Genomic DNA, 20,146 nt, shown 5'->3' on the forward strand with positions numbered 1-20,146 from the left:
AGGTGGTCAAACTCTGTTTAAGTAGTAGACAACCACCATATATATATATATATATATATATATATATATATATATATATATATATATATATATATATATGTACATATATATGTATGTATTTTTATGTATATATATAGATGTATATGTATATATATATGTGTGTATATATATATATATATGTAGGGCTGTTTATGGAATGTTCATTATTTTGATATTTTTAATGATATTTTTCTATCTTTATATAATAAGTATTTTATATAAATTCATTTGGTATTTATTGTTGGTTGATATATACATTCATTTGTTATTATTATTGTTGTATTTTGACCTGAAGATTAGCTATATCTTTTAATAGAATTGATTTTCGATAGTTTTAATCGATTTTAATCGATTTAAATTTCCATTCTATTTGAAAATTAGTCATGAAACACGTGTAGTCATTTTATTATCTTTATCTTATGGTATTTACTTTGTATTATATTATACTCATTTATTGTGCTTTTAATTATGAATTTTTCTATATGTGACAGTAGATTTTCATCGATGAGCTCATGAACCTTGGTTGTTTTCCCTAAAACTATATATTTATACGTGTGTATATATGTGCATCTATATGTAGATATATATACATATATATGCATATATAAATTCAAAAAGGGATAAAACTCTTTTACAAGAATTTTATCAAGAAGCCAGTGTGTAAAAAAATTCATAAGGGAAATTTCTATTCCCAAGAATATAATTATTCGTTTATATTTATATAAGGGGCATTATTACAGAAAATAATAACGCCACACAGTGGACTTCTCAAAATAACCACAATTTAGTACCTAATGCGAGGAAAAACAACCAACAGAAGACCAACTTTCTTTTAAATAAACTTAACTGTGTATCGGCCGATTTCGCGATTACTAGAATGAATCTAGATTTCGTTCATCAGCACAGTATTGTCCCAAAAATATATATAAATAAACAGAATTCTCACCTCACCAAAAACGAACATTAGGTACTAAATTGTGGTTATTTTGAGAAGTCCACTGTGTTGCGTTATTATTTTCTGTAATAATGCCCCTTATATAAATATATATGCATATATATATATATATATATATATATATATATATATATATATATATATATATATATACATATATATACATATATGTGTATATATATATGTGTGTGTGTGTGTGTGTGTGTGTGTGTGTGTGTGTAATGGAGAAATTATACAAAATGTATAAATAGATGATTAGTAGAGCACCAGCACAGTTTCAATTACCTGTTGTTATCCGTAGATTTATTGCAGGAAATTCGTCGTGGCGGTTGGGGTAACCGTATTAATAAAATAGATGGAAGGAGAAAAGATTTTATGGGGTACGACACGTTTCGACCCGTTCTGGGTCTCTTCGGTAATTTTTCAGTGAATTTATTTATAATGCGCTTCTTTGTTAACATTATCGAGAGTGACTCTTCGGAGCATAATTGGCATTTGCGGGATATAGTGTTGTAGAGACTCGCGTGTCTAAGTGTGGACTATGTAACGTCATAGTTTGTCTTTGCTTCCTTAAGCCTCCAGATAAAATCAGCCAGTGATGTTACATGATGTTACATGTCGTTTAATATATATATGCGTGTATGCGGAAGTGTGAATGTATGTCTGTATATATATATATATATATATATATATATATATATATATATACGTATAAATGTCTAAATATATATGTATTATGTTATATGTATGCATGTAAACACCTATGTGTATATGAGGATGAGGTTGCGTACACATATACATATATGGATATATACATATGTGCGTGTGTGTGTGTGCGTGTATATGTGTGTTTGTATGAGTACGTACATACACATATGTTTGTGTGTATGTGCCTGTACGTATACATGTTTGTACGAGTGTGTACGTATATAGACGTTGGGAATGCAGGAGGTTTATGTCTATGTATTGTGGGAATATGGTTGCGTGTATTTTTTTGTTTTCCTACCTATTAAAGTAACTTCCTTTTTATTCAACGGTTTTTCATAACATCTGTTGCCATTAATAGCCGACGAGAATGCATCGTGGCTCTTCGCTCCGACATTCGAAACTCCGAGTACTATAATGACAACTTTTCACTGCTTGTTCTAAATTATAACATATATATATATATATATATATATATATATATATATATATATATATATATATATATATATATATACATATATAATATAATATAAATAATATATATAATCACGCATTCATTTCCAAGTAAGTTTATCTATCTGTGTGTGTGTGTGTGTGTGTGTGTGTGTGTGTGTGTGTGTGTGTGTGTGTGTGTGTGTGTGTGTAATACAATAATTTCTTTTTATTTTCTCTTCAAGCCTCATTGATCTTCCAGTCTCCGTTTCACTTAAAGAAGAGAGAAAAAAGGAAATAGGTCAGCCATCGTGATGACAACGGCAGCAAGGTCCGTCAGCGATCGTCCCTCTGAAGCAACAGTTTATGAAAATACTTATAGAATGGGTCCAGACAAAACCCCAGCTCTTAAGACCTCAGAGGTACAGAAAATCATACGTGAAATCCTGGAAAAGAAGTTAGCAGGTTCAAATTATGAGACTGCTGACAGTAGTCACATGACTAAAACATTGGCCGAACAGATCAATGAACGAATAAAAATAATCGTTCCCAAACGATACAAACTTGTCACATTTGTGGTCCTCGGTTGTCGTGAAGGGTGTGATTTGAACGTCGGTAGTCGTTGTTTGTGGGACCCTCGGTTTGATCAATTCCACGAGGAAAAATATGAGAATTCCTCTGTTTACGCCATTGTCACAGTTTATGTGATGTATACAGAATGATTGGATGACATCTAGAACAAAGTCTGTCGTGTAGGAGAAATGGTGTGAGCTTTAATCGGTTTAAACCAACAGCTCTCAACCAATTCTTTTGTTTTGTTTTTAACCAATGGACTGCTTTGAAAACTATTTTTTATTCCGGTGGACCGCCATAGTCATTCGATGTTTAAACACTAGTTTTATAGAAACTTCTTTCAAAATTGTCTTGAAATCTTTCGTCACACATCCACGAGTCTTTCAAAATTCTTATTTTGTTTTTTACAGCTTTACTTGTGTAGTTTGAACCATGTAAAACGTTATAGAAAGAAACTGAGGTGTTTCTTGCAATAAAACTAAGGTGTTTCTTGCTATAAATACATCTGAAACCGAAATTTTTCATGGACCCTTAAAATACTTCGGTGGATCCCCAATTTACTGTTTTGCTTGTGTGAACCCCCAAAACTCTTATATGGACGCTCAGGGGCCGTACGGATCCTGATTGAGAACCATTGGCTTAAACTGTTACTGATGTGGTCATGATAGGGCAGCACGTGAATCTGAATCCAGATTAAAATTTCTTTGAAGATAAAAGATGACGAAATATCTCCGTTTCCAAAATAGATAAATAAATAAAAACCAAGAAGACCAAAGGAAAATGAACAGAAAAGATTATAAAGAACTGAAAATACATGTGATTAGACAAAAACAAACAAAAATAGGCACAAAAACAAACACATATATACATAGAAAAAAACTGAGACATAACTAGAGGAAAACAGACGTAAATATTCAAAAAACGAATAGAAATAGACCAGAATAGAGATAATTAGATAAAAATTACATTGCAATGGACAAAAAAATTGTAAATAGAAAGACGAACAGACAAAAACAAAAGACATAAAAATAATTATTAACAGAAAAAAACACAACAGAAACATTTTTTGTGGTAATGACTATCTACCCATAATGCCCTAACTATATCTATATGAGACACCCGATATGATGTGTTTGTATTTGAGTAGATGTGAGGCTGGGTGTGTGTGTGTGTGTGTGTGTGTGTGTGTGTGTGTGTGTGTGTGTGTGTATTATCATTCATTTATGTACATGTATATATATATATATATATATATATGTACATATACTAACACACATACAGATCTATATATACATACATACAAACATACATATATACATATATATATATATATATATATATATACATACATAATACATATACATACACACACACACACATATATATATATATGTGTGTGTGTGTGCGTGTGCACAAACAGAAGGTGAGGGAGGGAAAGAGAAGATAAAGTAACAGGATAGAGATGTATATATATAGATATCTGTGTGTGCAATGGTGTGTATAGATTATGTGTATATTTGCATAGATGTGTGTGTGTGTGTGTGTGTGTGTGTGTGTGTGTGTGTGTGTGTGTGTGTACGCGTTTGCGCATCAACGTATATTGTTTACAGAAATGCATTAAAATAATAATTACTTCGATGACTACGTTTTATCTGAAATCTATCCTCGAAATATTAATAATGACTCGAGTGTTTAATATTTTCTCTAATAACATGGACGGACGGTGTTGTTGTTGGTGGAATCTTAAAGACGTGTGTAACATCGTCTGTTGCATGAGGAGTCGTGAGAGACATTGGGCAACAGTTATTTTGAATATGCTTAACGCTGTATCGCTGAGTACCACCGGACCTATGAAATAATAATAATAATAATAATAATAATAATAATAATAATGATAATAATAATAATAATAATTAGCAAAATTAGCAAAATGTGGAACCTGAAGACTAAAACAATACCTATTGTCATTGGTGCCCTGGGAATGACAGCGAAACGGGCTGATTGCTACCTAGCTCAGATACCAGGAAACCCCAAAATTGCTGAAGTTCAAAAGATAGTGCTCATGGGAACTGCCCATATCCTACGTAAAATACTGTCTATGTGATCTCAAATTTTAAAACAAACACATAATTTTCTTATGGTTTCTTAAGCATTCTCTAGAACAACACTATGTACAAATCCAAAGATATGGTACCCTAGGCGTAACACCTACATGAACTTCTAACTTGTTGTCTCTTGAGGTCTCTGGGTGAGACTTGGATCCAACTTGTACAAATGCAAAGCAAAAGTCAAACATAAAATAATAATAATAATAATAATAATAATAATAATAATAATAATAATAATAATAATAATAATAATAATAATAATAATAGGAAAACAAGAAAAATAATAACAGGATATAGGATGCACCACCCAAAATCTGACATAGAAAGGCTATATATACAACGCACAGAAGGTGGCAGGGGTCTTATACAGCTAGAAAACTATTATAAAATAACCACCATAGGACTGCAAAAATACCTACTCCAGAAGCAAGGGAAACTAATACAAATAGCCACAAAACACGAGCAAAACAAAAAACTGTTTTCAGTATTTAAGGAAGCTGACAAATACAAACAAGAAATCAATCTACCTAACAAATACGAAGAAGAAGAAGAAGAAACAACAAAAGCTATAAAACAAATGAAATCCAAACTAAAACTAGAACAGCAACGGACCATGATAAAACGATGGCAAGAAAAGCCCCTACATGGTAAATACTGGGCTAAACTAAATGCGAAAGAAATAGACAGAGAAAAATCCCAGCAATGGCTGAGAAGCTCAGGACTCAAAGCAGAGACTGAAGGATTTTTAATTGCTGCACAAGACCAAAGCCTCCCCACCAGAAATTACCAAAAACACATAATGAAAAGAAATATAACAAGTAACTGTAGAATATGTGGAGATCGACAAGAAACAATAAATCATATTATCTCTGGCTGCCCAGTCCTGGCTAAGAAGGAATATATTCACAGACACGACAGAGCTGGGACCTATATACACTGGAAGCTATGCCAACACTATGGAATAGCAACAGAAAAAAGATGGTATAAACACACGCCAGAAAAGGTCACAGAAAACGAGAAAGCAACCATACTCTGGGATATGCCAATACACACAGATAGAGAAATTAAGGCAAATAGACCAGATATAGTTGTCAAAGATCATGAAGGAAAAAAATGCCTTCTAATTGATGTTTCAATACCAGCAGATGACAACGTTTCTCTAAAAGAAATGGAAAGACTTTCAAAATACAAAGACCTGGAAATAGAGATAACTCGAATGTGGAATCTAAAAACAGAAACAATTCCTATCATAGTAGGTGCCTTAGGTATAATAAAAAAATATTCAGACAAATACATAACAAAAACACCAGGACTTACAAATATATATAACATACAGAAAATTGCACTATTGGGTACTGCACACATTCTACGCAAAACACTTTTAATACAGTAACCATAAGAGCACCACAGCAAACCACAGCACATACCCAAGGCGCACAGAGCTGCGCTCGGTAGTGAAGTGAAAGCACGTTATAAAAATAAAACTACTGAATAATAATAATAATAATCGAGTGCTTAGATCTGTTTGAGATTGCATGGAATGTAACGTGTTTCCTGAAGATAAGTATTGTGGGATGGAAAACTGAATTGACATCTTACGGAAAAAGCTTGGGCACCCTGGATATCAGAAGTGAGATTTTCCCGGGTGACAACCTATCTCCGTTACTTTTCGTTCTCTGCACGATATCCCTGACCTTGGTACTCAGGTAAATGAACCTGGGGTGCCAACTAAAGGAAAAAATCGCAATCAACTACCTCCTCTTCGTGCCATAGTTCTTTCGTCACACATCGTGTGACTTCTTCAGCTTATTCCAATGGAATAAGCAGAACAAGAGGAGACACGTGAGATAGAGAGAGAGAGAGAAAGAGAGAGAGAGAGAGAGAGAGAGAGAGAGAGAGAGAGAGAGAATCGCTGAACAAGTCACAGGATGTGTGGCGAAAGAACTTTGACAAAGAAACTAAAACAATGATTATAAACTAGGCGCAGGAGTGACTGTGTGGTAAGTAGCTTGCTTACCAACCACATGGTTCCGGGTTCAGTCCCACTGCGTGGCACCTTGGGCAAGTGTCTTCTACTATAGCCTCGGGCCGACCAAAGCCTTGTGAGTGGATTTGGTAGACGGAAACTGAAAGAAGCCCGTTGTATATATGTATATATATATATATATATGTTTGTGTGTATGTGTGTCTGTGTTTGTCCCCCCAACATCGCTTGACAACCGATGCTGGTGTGTTTACGTCCCCGTAACTTAGCGGTTCGGCAAAAAGAGACCGATAGAATAAGTACTAGGCATCCAAAGAATAAGTCCTGGGGTCGATTTACTCGACTAAAGGCGTTGCTCCAGCATGGCCACAGTCAAATGACTGAAACAAGTAAAAGAGTAAAAGAGTAAAAGAATAACTCCTTCGCTTTTCACAAGGTAAACACTTTTATTTTCACGGGACAGCTGGGAGGAATTGAGAAAGGATGGTTGTTATCGATTAACTTCATATTTTTACACTTCGCTAAATACTTTGAACTATAATTTTTATTCTGACTTTAAGCGTTTTTCGTTTTCCTTTTTACATTTCTGCAACTTTTGCGCTTCAAATTTTATCCTCACTTCACATTTAAAGAATGTTTTACTATGGAGAGAAACTGAAGACTTGAAGCAACAAGAAATGAGGTGATTTATGTAAGAAATGAGAACAGAACTGAGATAGGAAAGAAAAAGAAATTTTAAGACAAACCCAGCGGATAAGAAGAGGGACAATGTGATTGAGCACGAACAGGCATGATGCCTGCAGTGTTGAAGAGAACGTCAACAGATATGAAGAGAAAGAGAGAGAGTGGGGAGGTGAGATAGAGAGAGAGAAAACATGGGCAGTGAAGAGTGAGCTGATTATATGTGATAACATCGAAACAGAGAGGAGAGGAGGTTGAAAAGGGGGAGGAAGAAGGAGGAGGAGGAGGAGAAGAAGAAGAAGAAGAAGAAGAAGAAGAAGAAGAAGAAGAAGAAGAAGAAGAAGAAGAATTATGTGTGCATGTGCGTGTGTGTGTGTTTGTGTGTTAATGCGACGAGTTTGTTTATCTGCGAACCGGAATTCTAGCTACCACTGACCGTAAGTATATTTTATTCTTTTCTACTCGAGGCACATGGTCCGAAATTTTTGGGGAGGGGGTCAGTCGATTAAATAAACCCCAGTACGCAACTGCTACTTAATTTATCGATCCCGAAAGGATGAAAGGCAAAGTCGATCTCGGCGGAATTTGAACTCAGAACATAAAGACAGACGAAATACCGCTAAACATTTCGCCCGGCGTGCTAACGTTTCTGCCAGCTCGCCATTATTGTGGAGATGTACTTGCATAGCAACTGCCTTGATCTGAGATCGTGTGCCGAAACAAAAATCAATTGCCACGTGGAAGGTGTTTATAAGCCCCGTTGATGGGGGGGGGGGACAAAACCGTTAGATACACTTCAACATTTAAATCTAATTTGTCAAAATATTTTCGCCGCTTCGAAACCGCGATCTGTTCACTGACAAAATTCCGTGCTGCATATTTTTGCATGCATGTATGTCATTATTCAGTTTATTTCAAGATTTCTTGCCAATAGAGAAAGAACCGGTTTCTAACCTAGATCCAAAGCTACTTCATTGGAATTTCAACACCAACAGCAGGGATATTTTTGTTTACGTGTATGTATGTATGATGTATGTATATATGTATGTATGCATGTACGTATGTATGTATGTATGTATGTATGTATGTATGTATGTATGTGCAGATTTGCATGCTTTATGTATGTATTCTCATGCATATAGTTGCATATCTAGACATGCTCATATATATCTAAATAATAAACTTCTGAAAAGTTTTACAGATTTCTACAGTTCCAGTTATGTATTGGATCTGTAGTCTTCGAATTAGCCTTCTCCTTTCTGGTTTTAAGAAGCCTAATTTCTCAAGATTGGTATTTAGGCAGTGTGTTACATATCCCAGGGCCCCAATGTATGTATGTATGTATGTATGTATGTATGTATGTATGTATGTATGTATGTGCAGATTTGTATGTTTTATGTATCTATTCTCATACATATAGTTGCATATCTAGACATTCTCATATATATCTAAATAATAAACTTCTGGAAAGTTTTACAGACTTTTAGTTCCAGTGATGGATTAGATCGGTAGTCTTCGAATTATCCTTCTCCTTTCTGGTTTTAAGAAGCCTATTTAGGCAGTGTGTTACATAATCCAGGGCCCCAATGTTTGTATGTATGTATGTATGTATATAGACAGGTAGATTCATAAAATATAGCTACAGAAACATTTGGGACACATAAAACACACACACAAACGGGCGTGCACTCACAAACACACATTGGCAAGTTGTGGGACAAACAGAAACTATGGTAAAATTCGGTGCCTAGGTGCCATACTGCTGGTTCAATCCTAAGTCTCATGTCTATCACATTGTATTACACGGTATTATCCTGTGTCATAACATGCCGCGTCATGTCATGTCACGCTGGTTCTACCCAAGAATTGCGTATACACGTCTATGGTGTCCTCAGGCAACAATATGCAAATTCAGTGAGTAGATTGTTCAGTCGATTGAACAACTGGATGTTCTTAAACATCTTTCTACATAAGAGATCTCCTAACCATATTAATGATTATATATATGATATTTCATAATGATAATATGTTATAATAATAATAATATTTTATAAGCTTAAAGTTTGTAAGTGATTACCGTGTATCGACTAAATAAGATAGTTTAATATTGGGGCATATAAGCCCTCGACGGGGGGGAAAAAAAAGTAAGGTTTTCCACACGCGTGGGACTCGAACCCAGACCTCGATGTTTTCGCGACAAGTATTCTGCCATTACACCAACGTATCCCCTCGCTTCATTCTGCCAGATTTAAGAACTATAATTTCATAGTGTTGTTTTTCTCAACAAACATACATCTGCGTTTTCTGCGATGATCTGGTAAGCGGTGTCGATTTTACAATTCTGTCCAATATATGTATACATACATACATACATACATACATACATACATACATACATACATACATACATACATACATACGAGAGGGTGCTGGCTTCAAGGGTCACGCGAAAGGCCTGGCTGGAGGCCAAACCTTCCGAGTTCTTTTACAGGGCTTAGAAAAACTGAAGGACCGCTGCAATAAGTGAACGAATCTGAGAGGGCGATATATTGAAGAAAAAATAAATCATAATTGACTCTCGCGTATTTTCTTTAACCCAGAGCCAGGAACTTTTCAGCATCTCTTGCGTGTATACATACATACATACATACATAGAAAGAACACACTACACAGCCATATACACAGGTACAATACACATATACTCTTTTACTCTTTTACTTGTTTCAGTCATTTGACTGCGGCCATGCTGGAGCACCACCTTTAGTCAAGCAAATCGACCCCGGGACTTATTCCTTGTAAGCCTAGTACTTATTCTATCGGCTCTTTTGCCGAACCGCTAGGTGACGGGGACATAAACACACCAGCATCGTTTGTCAAGCAATGCTAGGGGGACAAACATAGATACATAAACACACACTCATATATATATATATATATATATATATATATATATACGACGGGCTTCTTTCAGTGTCCGTCTACCAAATCCACTCACAAGGCTTTGGTCGGCCCGAGGCTATAGTAGAAGGCATTTGCCCAAGGTGCCACGCAGTGGGACTGAGCCCGGAACTATGTGGTTGGTAAGCAAGCTACTTACCACACAGCCACTCCTGCGCCATATACACACAAGACATACACACATATATTCACACATATCTTTCCCACGCTTTTTCGCGAAGAAAAGCAGAGCAGACATGCAAATGGTGAATCCAAAAGAGTTGCCTTTCAACCTGCAGTCTTTTAAAGCCATTTCCCATTTGAAACTAACCGTAGTTATCGATCGTTGGTCTCCTTACCATTCTTGGAATCAATGTTTCAAGACAAAAGGAATCCCCCCACCCTCAAACAAACAAACAAATAAATAGAGAAAGAGAGAGAGGAAAAAAAGCGATATAAACCATTGGAAGTGGGTGGTGGCGGTGGTTGAGGGTAAGAACGCCATGCCAGTATAATGTCTAATAGAGAGAACATTCTGGCAGACTTCACAAAATGGCGCCAAGATCGATAGATGGAGAAAAATATTTCGCTAAACATCAAAAGATTCTTTATTTTTGCTTAGATTCTCTCAGATCGTTCTGTTTTTTTTCATTTTCTTCTTTCTTCTTTCAGAAAATTTCTTGCCTCTGATAGTATAGTATACACATACGTGTACATGCATACATACATACATACATACATACATACATACATATATTATGTGTTCGTGTGGGTGTGTATACATTCATCTGATATATATATATATATATATATATATATATATATATATATATATATATGTATGTATATATATATATATATATATATATATATATATATATATATATATATATATATATATATATATGTATGTGTATATATATATATATATATATATATATATATATATATATATATATATATATATATATATATATATATATATATATATATATATATATATATACATGTATATATATACTTATATGTGAGCGCACATCATATATATATATACGTGTGTGCGTGTGTGTGTGTGTGTTCGCGCGCGTTTCATGTATGTATATATATATATATATATATATATATATATATATATATATATATTTATGTGTGTGTGTGTGTGTGTGTGTGTGTGTGTGTATGTATGTATGTATGTATGTATGCGTGTGTGTGAATGCACATATGCATGTATATGTGTGTGCGTATATAATATATATATATATACACACACACACACATACATACATACACACGTATACACACACACATACGTGCACACGCACACACACACATATGTGATACTTATACTTTTTTTTTGTTAGTGTTCATCACGTAATGAAGAATAAATTCTTTCCTGAAGAAGTGGAAGATTTTGAATAGACTTCCAAAGAACTTGGTGAGTAAAACGGTAAAATTAAGGTACTCAGTGGAATTAATAAGGTTCCAAGGAAGAGAATGGTTTTAATGGCAGCGTTTCTCGCCTAAAGATTTGGTCCTTCTACACCAAGTGTCTCCTGATTGTACTGTATTTCAATCGTCATCATCATCCTCATCGTCTTCATCATCTGTCTTCATCCTCCTCCTCTTCATCATCATCATCGTTACCACCACCAACACCACCACCAACATCATGATCGTTGTCACCATCATCAAGGTAAATTGTACTTGTAATGCCAACTCATCTGGTCTCTTTGTGACATAAAGAAATTCTTACGTTATTGTTGTTGCTCTTATTATTATTATTGTTCAGTAGTTTTATTTTTATAACGTGCTTTCACTTCACTACCGAGCGCAGCTCTGTGCGCCTTGGATATGTGCTGTGGTTTGCTGTGATGCTCTTATGGTTACTGTATTGAAAGTGTTTTGCGTAGGATGTGTGCAGTGCCCAGTAGTGCAATTTTCTGTATGTTAAATATATTTGTAAGTCCTGGTGTTTTTGTTATGTATTTGTCAGAATATTTTTTTTATCATACCTAATGCGCCTACTATGATAGGAATTGTTTCTGTTTGTAGATTCCACATTCGAGTTACCTCTATTTCCAGGTGTTTGTATTTTGAAAGTTTTTCCATTTTCTTTTAGGGAAACGTTGTCATCTGCTGGTATTGATACATCAATTAGAAAGCATTTTTTTTCTTCATGATCTTTGACAGGCCTCCTTGTGGCATAAAGAAATTCTTACGCTGTTGTTGTTGCTATTATTATTATTATTATTATTATTATTACTATTACATACTAAGGCGTCGAGCTGGCAGAGTCGTTAGCTCGCCGGGCAAAATGCTTAGCTGTGTTACGTCTGTCTTTACGTTCTGAGTTCAAATCCCGCCGAGGTCTACTTTACCTTTCATCCTTTCGGGGTCGATAAATTAAGTACCAGTTGTGTACTGAGATCGATCTAATCGACTGGTTCCCTCCCCCAAAATTCCGGGCCTTGTGCCTAGAGTAGAAAACACTGTTATTATTATATTTGATTTTCGTAGTCTGAATGCTTCATTTTGTTACTCCCTTCGAAACACATTTTATTCAAATATTACCGAGAACTAGAAATGCCTGGGGAAGGCCCTGTGTTCGATACCTGGGTAATAAATAAAAAAAAGAAGAGAAAAAAGTTTGCTCCAGCATGGCCGCAGTGAAATGACTGAAACAAGTAAAAGAGTAAAAGAGAGAGTAAACCTTTAAAATTTTATTTACACACTACATTTTCACATCCAAAATGGCTACCACACAGAATTTTGCTACATAGCAAAATACGACAGCTGAATTTACAAGAATCCCCGCTTGTCACGCGGGAGATCAGAGTCCGATTCCCTGCCGGAGAGGCATTTCTGTTTTCATGGCTACAATTGTTGGGCTGAAATGCATAAAAGAAAAAGAATCTACAAGAAGAAAAAGGAACAGAAAAGCGAACATTTGATTGAAGAAAATGACCCAAACACTCAAGTAGTTTCGAAAACAAGAATAAAGGAAACAGCAGCAGCAAGCTACTTACCACACAGCCACTCGAAAAATTAAATAAAATAAATCTAATAATAGGAACAACATTAATAAACTTTTCGACTCTAGGCACAAGGGTAATTTTAAAGGAAGCACGAAGTCGATTGCATCAACCCTAGTATTTAACTGGTACTTATATTATCGATCCCGAAAGGATGAAAGGCAAAGTTGACCTCGGCAGAATTTGAGCTCAGAACGTAAAGAGTCGAAAGAAATGCTGCAAAGCATGTGAGCCGACGTGCTAACGGTTCTGCCAACTCGCCACTGTAGAAATAGAATTAATAATGGCTTCAAATTTGGGCACAACGCCAGAAATTTCGGGGGAAGTCGATTACAGCGGCCCCAGTGTTCCACTGGTACTTGTTTTATCGATCCCGAAAGGATGAAAGGCAAAGTCGACCCCGGCGAAATTTGTAAATCATAACGTAAGGACGGACGAAATGCAGCTAAGCATTTTGTCCGGCTGCTTAACGACTCTGCCAGTTCGCCGCCTTAGGAATAAAATTAATAATCCTTTCTACTAAAGGCACAAGACCTGAGATTTTGAGGTAGGAGACTAGTCGATTACATCGACGCCAATGTTTCACTGGTACTTAGTTTATCGACCCCGAAAGGACGAAAGGCAAAGTCAACGTCGGCGGGATTTGAACTAGAAATAAAATTAATAATAGTAAAAGCATTATCGTAGAAATTTTGTGAGAGAGAGACATACAAACTGGGGGAATATTCTGTTGAGAAGGAAAACCCTTTTTTTTTTTGTTATTGTATAATTATGAGGGCGGAGATGGCTATCCGCGAGACCGAGCCCCGTAAGACAGAATGGCTATTCCATCGCATCTCTTTCGCCATCTTCCGGGACAAAGCTTTTTTGCCTGCTGGGACCATGAGGCGGTTTGAATTGCAGGAAATCGAAGGAATGTAAGAACTTCGTACCTTAATTCTCGTTTTCTTTTTTCTTTTCCTTCCTTCCTTTCCTTTTTTTTTTTTTTGTTTTTTTCGTTCAAGCTTAAGAGAGAAGAGATCTCGAAAGCGACCGTGAGGCGTTCTTATATATGATTCTTGGAATGTTGTGCTCCTTAGATGGTAGAAATGTACGTTGGAGAACGCTGCAAAGACAGTTACGGAAGTGATCAACCAGGCGAAGACAAGTTTCATCAACGTAAAATGCAGCGCAGAGTTTGCATTTGATACAACGAATAACGGTGATGGGCGTGTCATTGAAGCTTTTGATGATTTGATGCAGGGATTTTGGGCCGGTAATTTTGTATAAGTGTAGGGACTGGGATAGTATATGTGGCCAGCGAAGGCGCGTGACTTTGTGGTTAGAGATTATCGGTTTATGAACATCACTCAGCTGGCAAAAATGAGTTGTACTTGTAAGCGATAGTCGGGGGAAAACAGACACACACACACACACACACACACACACACACACACACACACACACACATGTAGATATCGTTGCTATTATGTTAAACTATCGTATGTCCAAATTTAGCCAAATGCATTTTTTCAGTATCTATTTTTGCTTACAATAGCCGGTTCTTTTGGTCAATACCTAGTATTGATAAGCCAAAATAACGACGAAATATCTATATCTATCATTCGTGTAGAGAGCTTTCCCTTGACGCTATTCCGCAACAAATGAGCACATAAATAAAACACATACACTACGTATGTGCGACCGATAATGTTTACGCTGCTTTTAATTCGTAATTTAACTATACATGTATAGCCGACACTGTAGCTATATATTGAAATGCATCTATATATAGTTGAATGTAGCAATATGAAGCCACGTGTAGCTATTTATGATTAAGAGCAGCTATGTAATAGCAAAAGGAGACATCATACAACCATATTTCATAAGACATTTCTGTAAGGCAAGGTAATATAAAACATCTATATTCAGTAAGCCTTATTGAATAAGCTCTGCTCGTCAAAACTATATAGAATAGTTCTACTCACTTTAAAAAGTTATGTTATGCAAAGCGATATCAAACTGTGATATTCAGCAAGGGGGATATAAAAACAGGTATTTCATATTTTTTATTTGCTTCAATCATTGGATTGTGGCCATGTTGGGGAACCAACTCGAAGGGCTTTAGTTGAATGAATCGACCCCAGGGCTTATTTTTTTAAAGCTTGATATTCATTTTGTTGGTCTGTTTTGCCGAACCGCTAAGTTGCAAGGACGTAAACATTCTAATTTCGGTTGTCAAGTGGTGGCGGGGGACAAACGCAAACACACGCACACACGCACGCACGCATGCACACACACACACACACACACATATATATATATACGACGGGTTTCTTCTTGTTTCCGTCGACTAAATCCACTCACAAGGCTTTGGTCGGCCAAGAGCAATAGTAAAAGACACTTGCTCAAGGTGCCCCGCTGCGAGACTGAACCTGGAATCATGTGGTTGGGAAACAAATTTCTTAACCTCACAGCCACATCTGCGCCGATATTCAGCAAAGATATATCTAACAGTTGTGGTAAACAAGGATGCATTAATGATTTATGCTCTGCAAAGATTAAAACAGCTATATTTAGCAAAGCTATATAAAGCAGTTATATCCAGGAAGATTACATAAAGCTGTTATAAACAACAAGGCTTTATAAACAGCAGGGCTCTATAAACAGATTATTCGGCAGGGCTCTAGAGCTCTATAAACAGATTTAGCAGGACAATATATAGAAGTTACGTACAACAAGGCAATACGAAACAGTTATATTAAGTAAGTCTATATCAAGATTGTATTCAGCATGGTTATAAGAAGCAATTATGTCCAGCAAATCTATTATAAACACTTGTGTTTTGCAAAGCAATAGAAAACAGTTATACTCAGTAAAGCTATATAACTTATATTCAATATATCTATGTAAAACAGTTATATTATGCAAGTTTATATAGGAAAATTAAAGCACTTATCTTCAACAAGGCTACGTTGAAATTACTGTTGTGCAATGCTATCGCGTGGCTTAGTGGTTAGGGAATTCGGCTCGCGATCGCACGGTGGTGAGTTCGGATGCCGGCGGTGCGTTGTGACCTTGAGCAAGACACTTTATTTTACGTTGTTCCAGTTCATTCAGCTGTCGAACTGAATCTCCATGAGAACTATATTAATTGTACGCATGTCTGTGGAGTGCTCAGCCACATGCACGTTAATTTCACATGCCAGCTGTTCCGTAGGTCAGATCAACTGGAACACACGTCGTCGTAACCGACGGAGTACCAGTTCTGTTATGAGATAAGGTTAAATAAAACAGTTATACACATTTATATTAAAGAAAATGCTTTTAATCATCAAGGATTCGCATTATAGATATGTTCAGCAAGTTTATAAAATAGTTATGTGTACAAGGCTTGCAAGGTTACATTAAAGTGATGTGCTGTCAAGACTATATGATAAAGACAAAATGAACGCGGCTGTGTAAAACAATTATATTCAGGTGTCTATATGAAGCAATTATATGTATCAAGGTAACAAATATTTTTTGCTCTTTGGTCAGTAAATGTTATTTCTTATTTGCTTCTATCTAGAAATCAGAGGAAATGACAATTATTCTCTTTAAACTTTGCTTTTCTGACCTGGACATCAATGTTTTGAAACTGACTCATTTTCCATTACATTTCAGATAGATTCAGTGCTGAGTTGCTGAAGCAGAAATATCGTTACAGCAAATACTCTGCTCAGTATCACAGATTTGCTTGTCACTTCCTTGACTTTACCTACTTGAGCGTGTCTCTTAATGGCTGACAATATGTGCATCTCTGATCATGAGCAGGAGTAGTGGGAGAGTATCATAGTCATGTGTTGAGAGGAATTTTGAGGGGTTTGAATAAATGTAACAAAAGTAAAGTTAGCTATTTTTCATAATTTCTAGGGGGTAAGCAAACAGGAAATGCCGGTTGCTACCCAAGGACAAAAATCATGTTACACGGTGTAACCAGAAAAACTATATAAAACAGTTATATCTAATATGGCTATATGATACAGTTATATTCTTTTCTGCTCTAGGCACAAGGCCCGAAATTTTGTGGGAGGAGGCTAGTCGATTAGATCGACCTCAGTACGCAACTGGTACTTAATTTATCGACCCCGAAATGATAAAAGGCAAAGTCGACCTCGGCGGAATTTGAACTCAAAACGTAAAGACAGACGAAATGCCGCTAAGCATTTCGCCCGCCGTGCTAACGTTTCTAATTTCTTTATTGCCCACAAGGGGCTAAACATAGAGGGTATACACAAGGACAGACAAAGGGATTAAGTCGATTACATCGACCCCAGTGCGTAACTGGTACTTAATTTATCGACCCAGAAATGATAAAAGGCAAAGTCGACCTCGGTGGAATTTGAACTCAAAGACAGACGAAATACCGCTAAGCATTTCGCCCGCTGTGCTAACGTTTCTAATTTCTTTATTGCCCACAAGGGGCTAAACATAGAGGGTATACACAAAGACAGACAAAGGGATTTAGTCGATTACATCGACCCCAGTGCGTAACTGGTACTTAATTTATCGACCCCGAAATGATAAAAGGCAAAGTCGACCTCGGTGGAATTTGAACTCAAAGACAGACGAAATACCGCTAAGCATTTCGCCCGTTGTGCTAACGTTTCTTATTTCTTTATTGCCCACAAGGAGCTAAACATAGAGGGTATACACAAGGACAGACAAAGGGATTAAGTCGATTACATCAACTTCAGTGCCTAACTGGTACTTAATTTATCGACCCCGAAATGATAAAAGGCAAAGTCGACCTCGGCGGAATCTGAACTCAGAACGTAAAGACAGACGAAATGCCGCTAAGCATTTCAGCCGCCGTGCTAACGTTTCTGCCAGCTCACCGCCATGGTACCGTTATATTCAGTAAGATGGATCAATGTGTGACTGTGTACGACCAGACAAACACAACCATATTATGGAGGAGTTAATATTGCTGCCAACTGGTTGGTCAGTGAGAAATGCAGTTGGTACTCATAATGCATGCATGTGCAACTCGGACAGCGCGTGTTCGTACATTTTATGTTGCTGTTGTTGTTGCTGTTATATTTCGGTCTGACGTAAATGTTTTTCGCTTGATTTAATTCCATTGATTTTATAATTGCTCCAATTTAGCTCCTACAAATATTATTATTACCACCACCACCACCACCACCACCACCACCACCACCACTACCACCACTACCACCACTACCTCCACCACTATCATCATCATCATTACCAACACCATGATTGCCGCCGGTCGTCGTCGTCGTCATCGTCGTTATCACCTTTCCCACCACCACCACCATCACCACCTTCATCATCATTACCAACACCACGACTGCCACCGCCGCCAACATCACCACCACCACCAACATCACCACCAACGCCAACATCGCCACCACCACCACACCGTTACCACAACTAACACCTCCACCACAAACACTTTCAACTCTACCACCAACAATACTACTACCATCAACACCACCGCCACCACCACTAGAATCAACAACACACACGTGGGAGTAACAGTTAGAGCTGTTGTAGTTGCAGTAGGTGGAACAGTGACGGGCAATATCTGTGGTAACAACAACAACAACAACAACAACAACAACAACATCATCAATAACAACATAAGCAACAGCTGACTCCAGAAGTTCCACCAGTCACGGCTCCACCCTCATCGCTGGGAGTCGATGGCCAAGACGCCAAGAGGTGTAGTACCGCACCAACGTCTTGCGACGAAAGGATGATTATGAAGAGCGACAAGAGATCAGCAACAACACATAAGAAGGTGCAGATGAAAGGAAATGAGTTCATTCTGGCGGTGTTTAGGAAATAATAAGAAGGGGTTCGTGTCATAGTAATCGTGACAGGAGCCCTTAATAACGTAAACCATGTTATTGGCCCTTAGTGCCGCTAACACTGTGTTTACAACGATTTCTTCCACAGTTTTCGTTACTCCCGCTGTTTCAACTATTTTTGTTTGTTTTTACAAATCAATGTCTTCAAACTTATTCTTTTTTGTATTTCCCATTCCGCAGTTGTGTCTAAATATTACAATTGATTTGTAAAGAAGTCCTTAAGACTTTCTTTAATGATTACATTGTCTGCTGCTGCTGCTGCTATCACTGTGGTGGACACCTTTTCCTGCCACCTCTGAAACTATTTTGAACAATGATTGACAATCCAAATAGTTATTTCTCAAAGATATATAAATAGTTAATATATCTCACGTAGAGATATTTTAACTAGCATTTAAGGACAGGCTGATTTTGCTGCTTGACGGGAATATCGCAGGGTTTAAGTTGAAACTTTTCTTAATTTACCACTCAGAAAACCCGCGTGCGTTTAAGAATGTAGATAAGCACACATTACCCGTCTACTTTCGTTCTCAGCCTAAAGCATGGATGACACGAGGACTGTTTGAAGACTGGTTTCTGAATTGTTTTATTCCTCAAGTTCGTGGATATTGTTTGGAGAGAGGAATTCGTTTCAAGATTTTATTTCTTCTGGATAATGCGCCTGGACATCCATCTCAACTATCGGATCTTCCTCCCGACGTGAGAGTGGTGTTTTTTTTTCCGTCGAACACGACTCCACTCATCCAGCCAATAGACCAAGGATCGATTGCTACACTGAAGGTTAACTATCTTCGAATTACCTTCTCTCAAGCTATAACCGCCGACCAAGAACTATC

General features: G+C 36.8%; 1 protein-coding gene across 3 annotated transcripts in view; it reads left to right on the plus strand.

The window, feature by feature from the left end:
• Positions 1–3,838, plus strand: part of LOC106876600 (dynein light chain Tctex-type 5-B) — a 145,658-nt gene extending 141,820 nt beyond the window's left edge. For 2 of the 3 annotated variants that reach the window (XM_089340657.1, XM_089340656.1), the window contains exon 2: positions 2,380–3,838. In XM_089340657.1, coding sequence (XP_089196783.1) covers positions 2,449–2,856 — 408 coding nt within the window. In that variant the 5' untranslated portion in view covers positions 2,380–2,448 and the 3' untranslated portion in view covers positions 2,857–3,838. The remainder of the gene's footprint in view (positions 1–2,379) is intronic. The other variant, XM_089340655.1, reaches the window with a different exon arrangement.
• Positions 3,839–20,146: the final 16,308 nt, after the last annotated feature.

The sequence above is a fragment of the Octopus bimaculoides genome, chromosome 23 (genome assembly GCF_046866305.1).
Source record: "Octopus bimaculoides isolate indiv1 chromosome 23, ASM4686630v1, whole genome shotgun sequence".
Classification (NCBI taxonomy): Eukaryota; Metazoa; Mollusca; class Cephalopoda; order Octopoda; family Octopodidae; genus Octopus; species Octopus bimaculoides.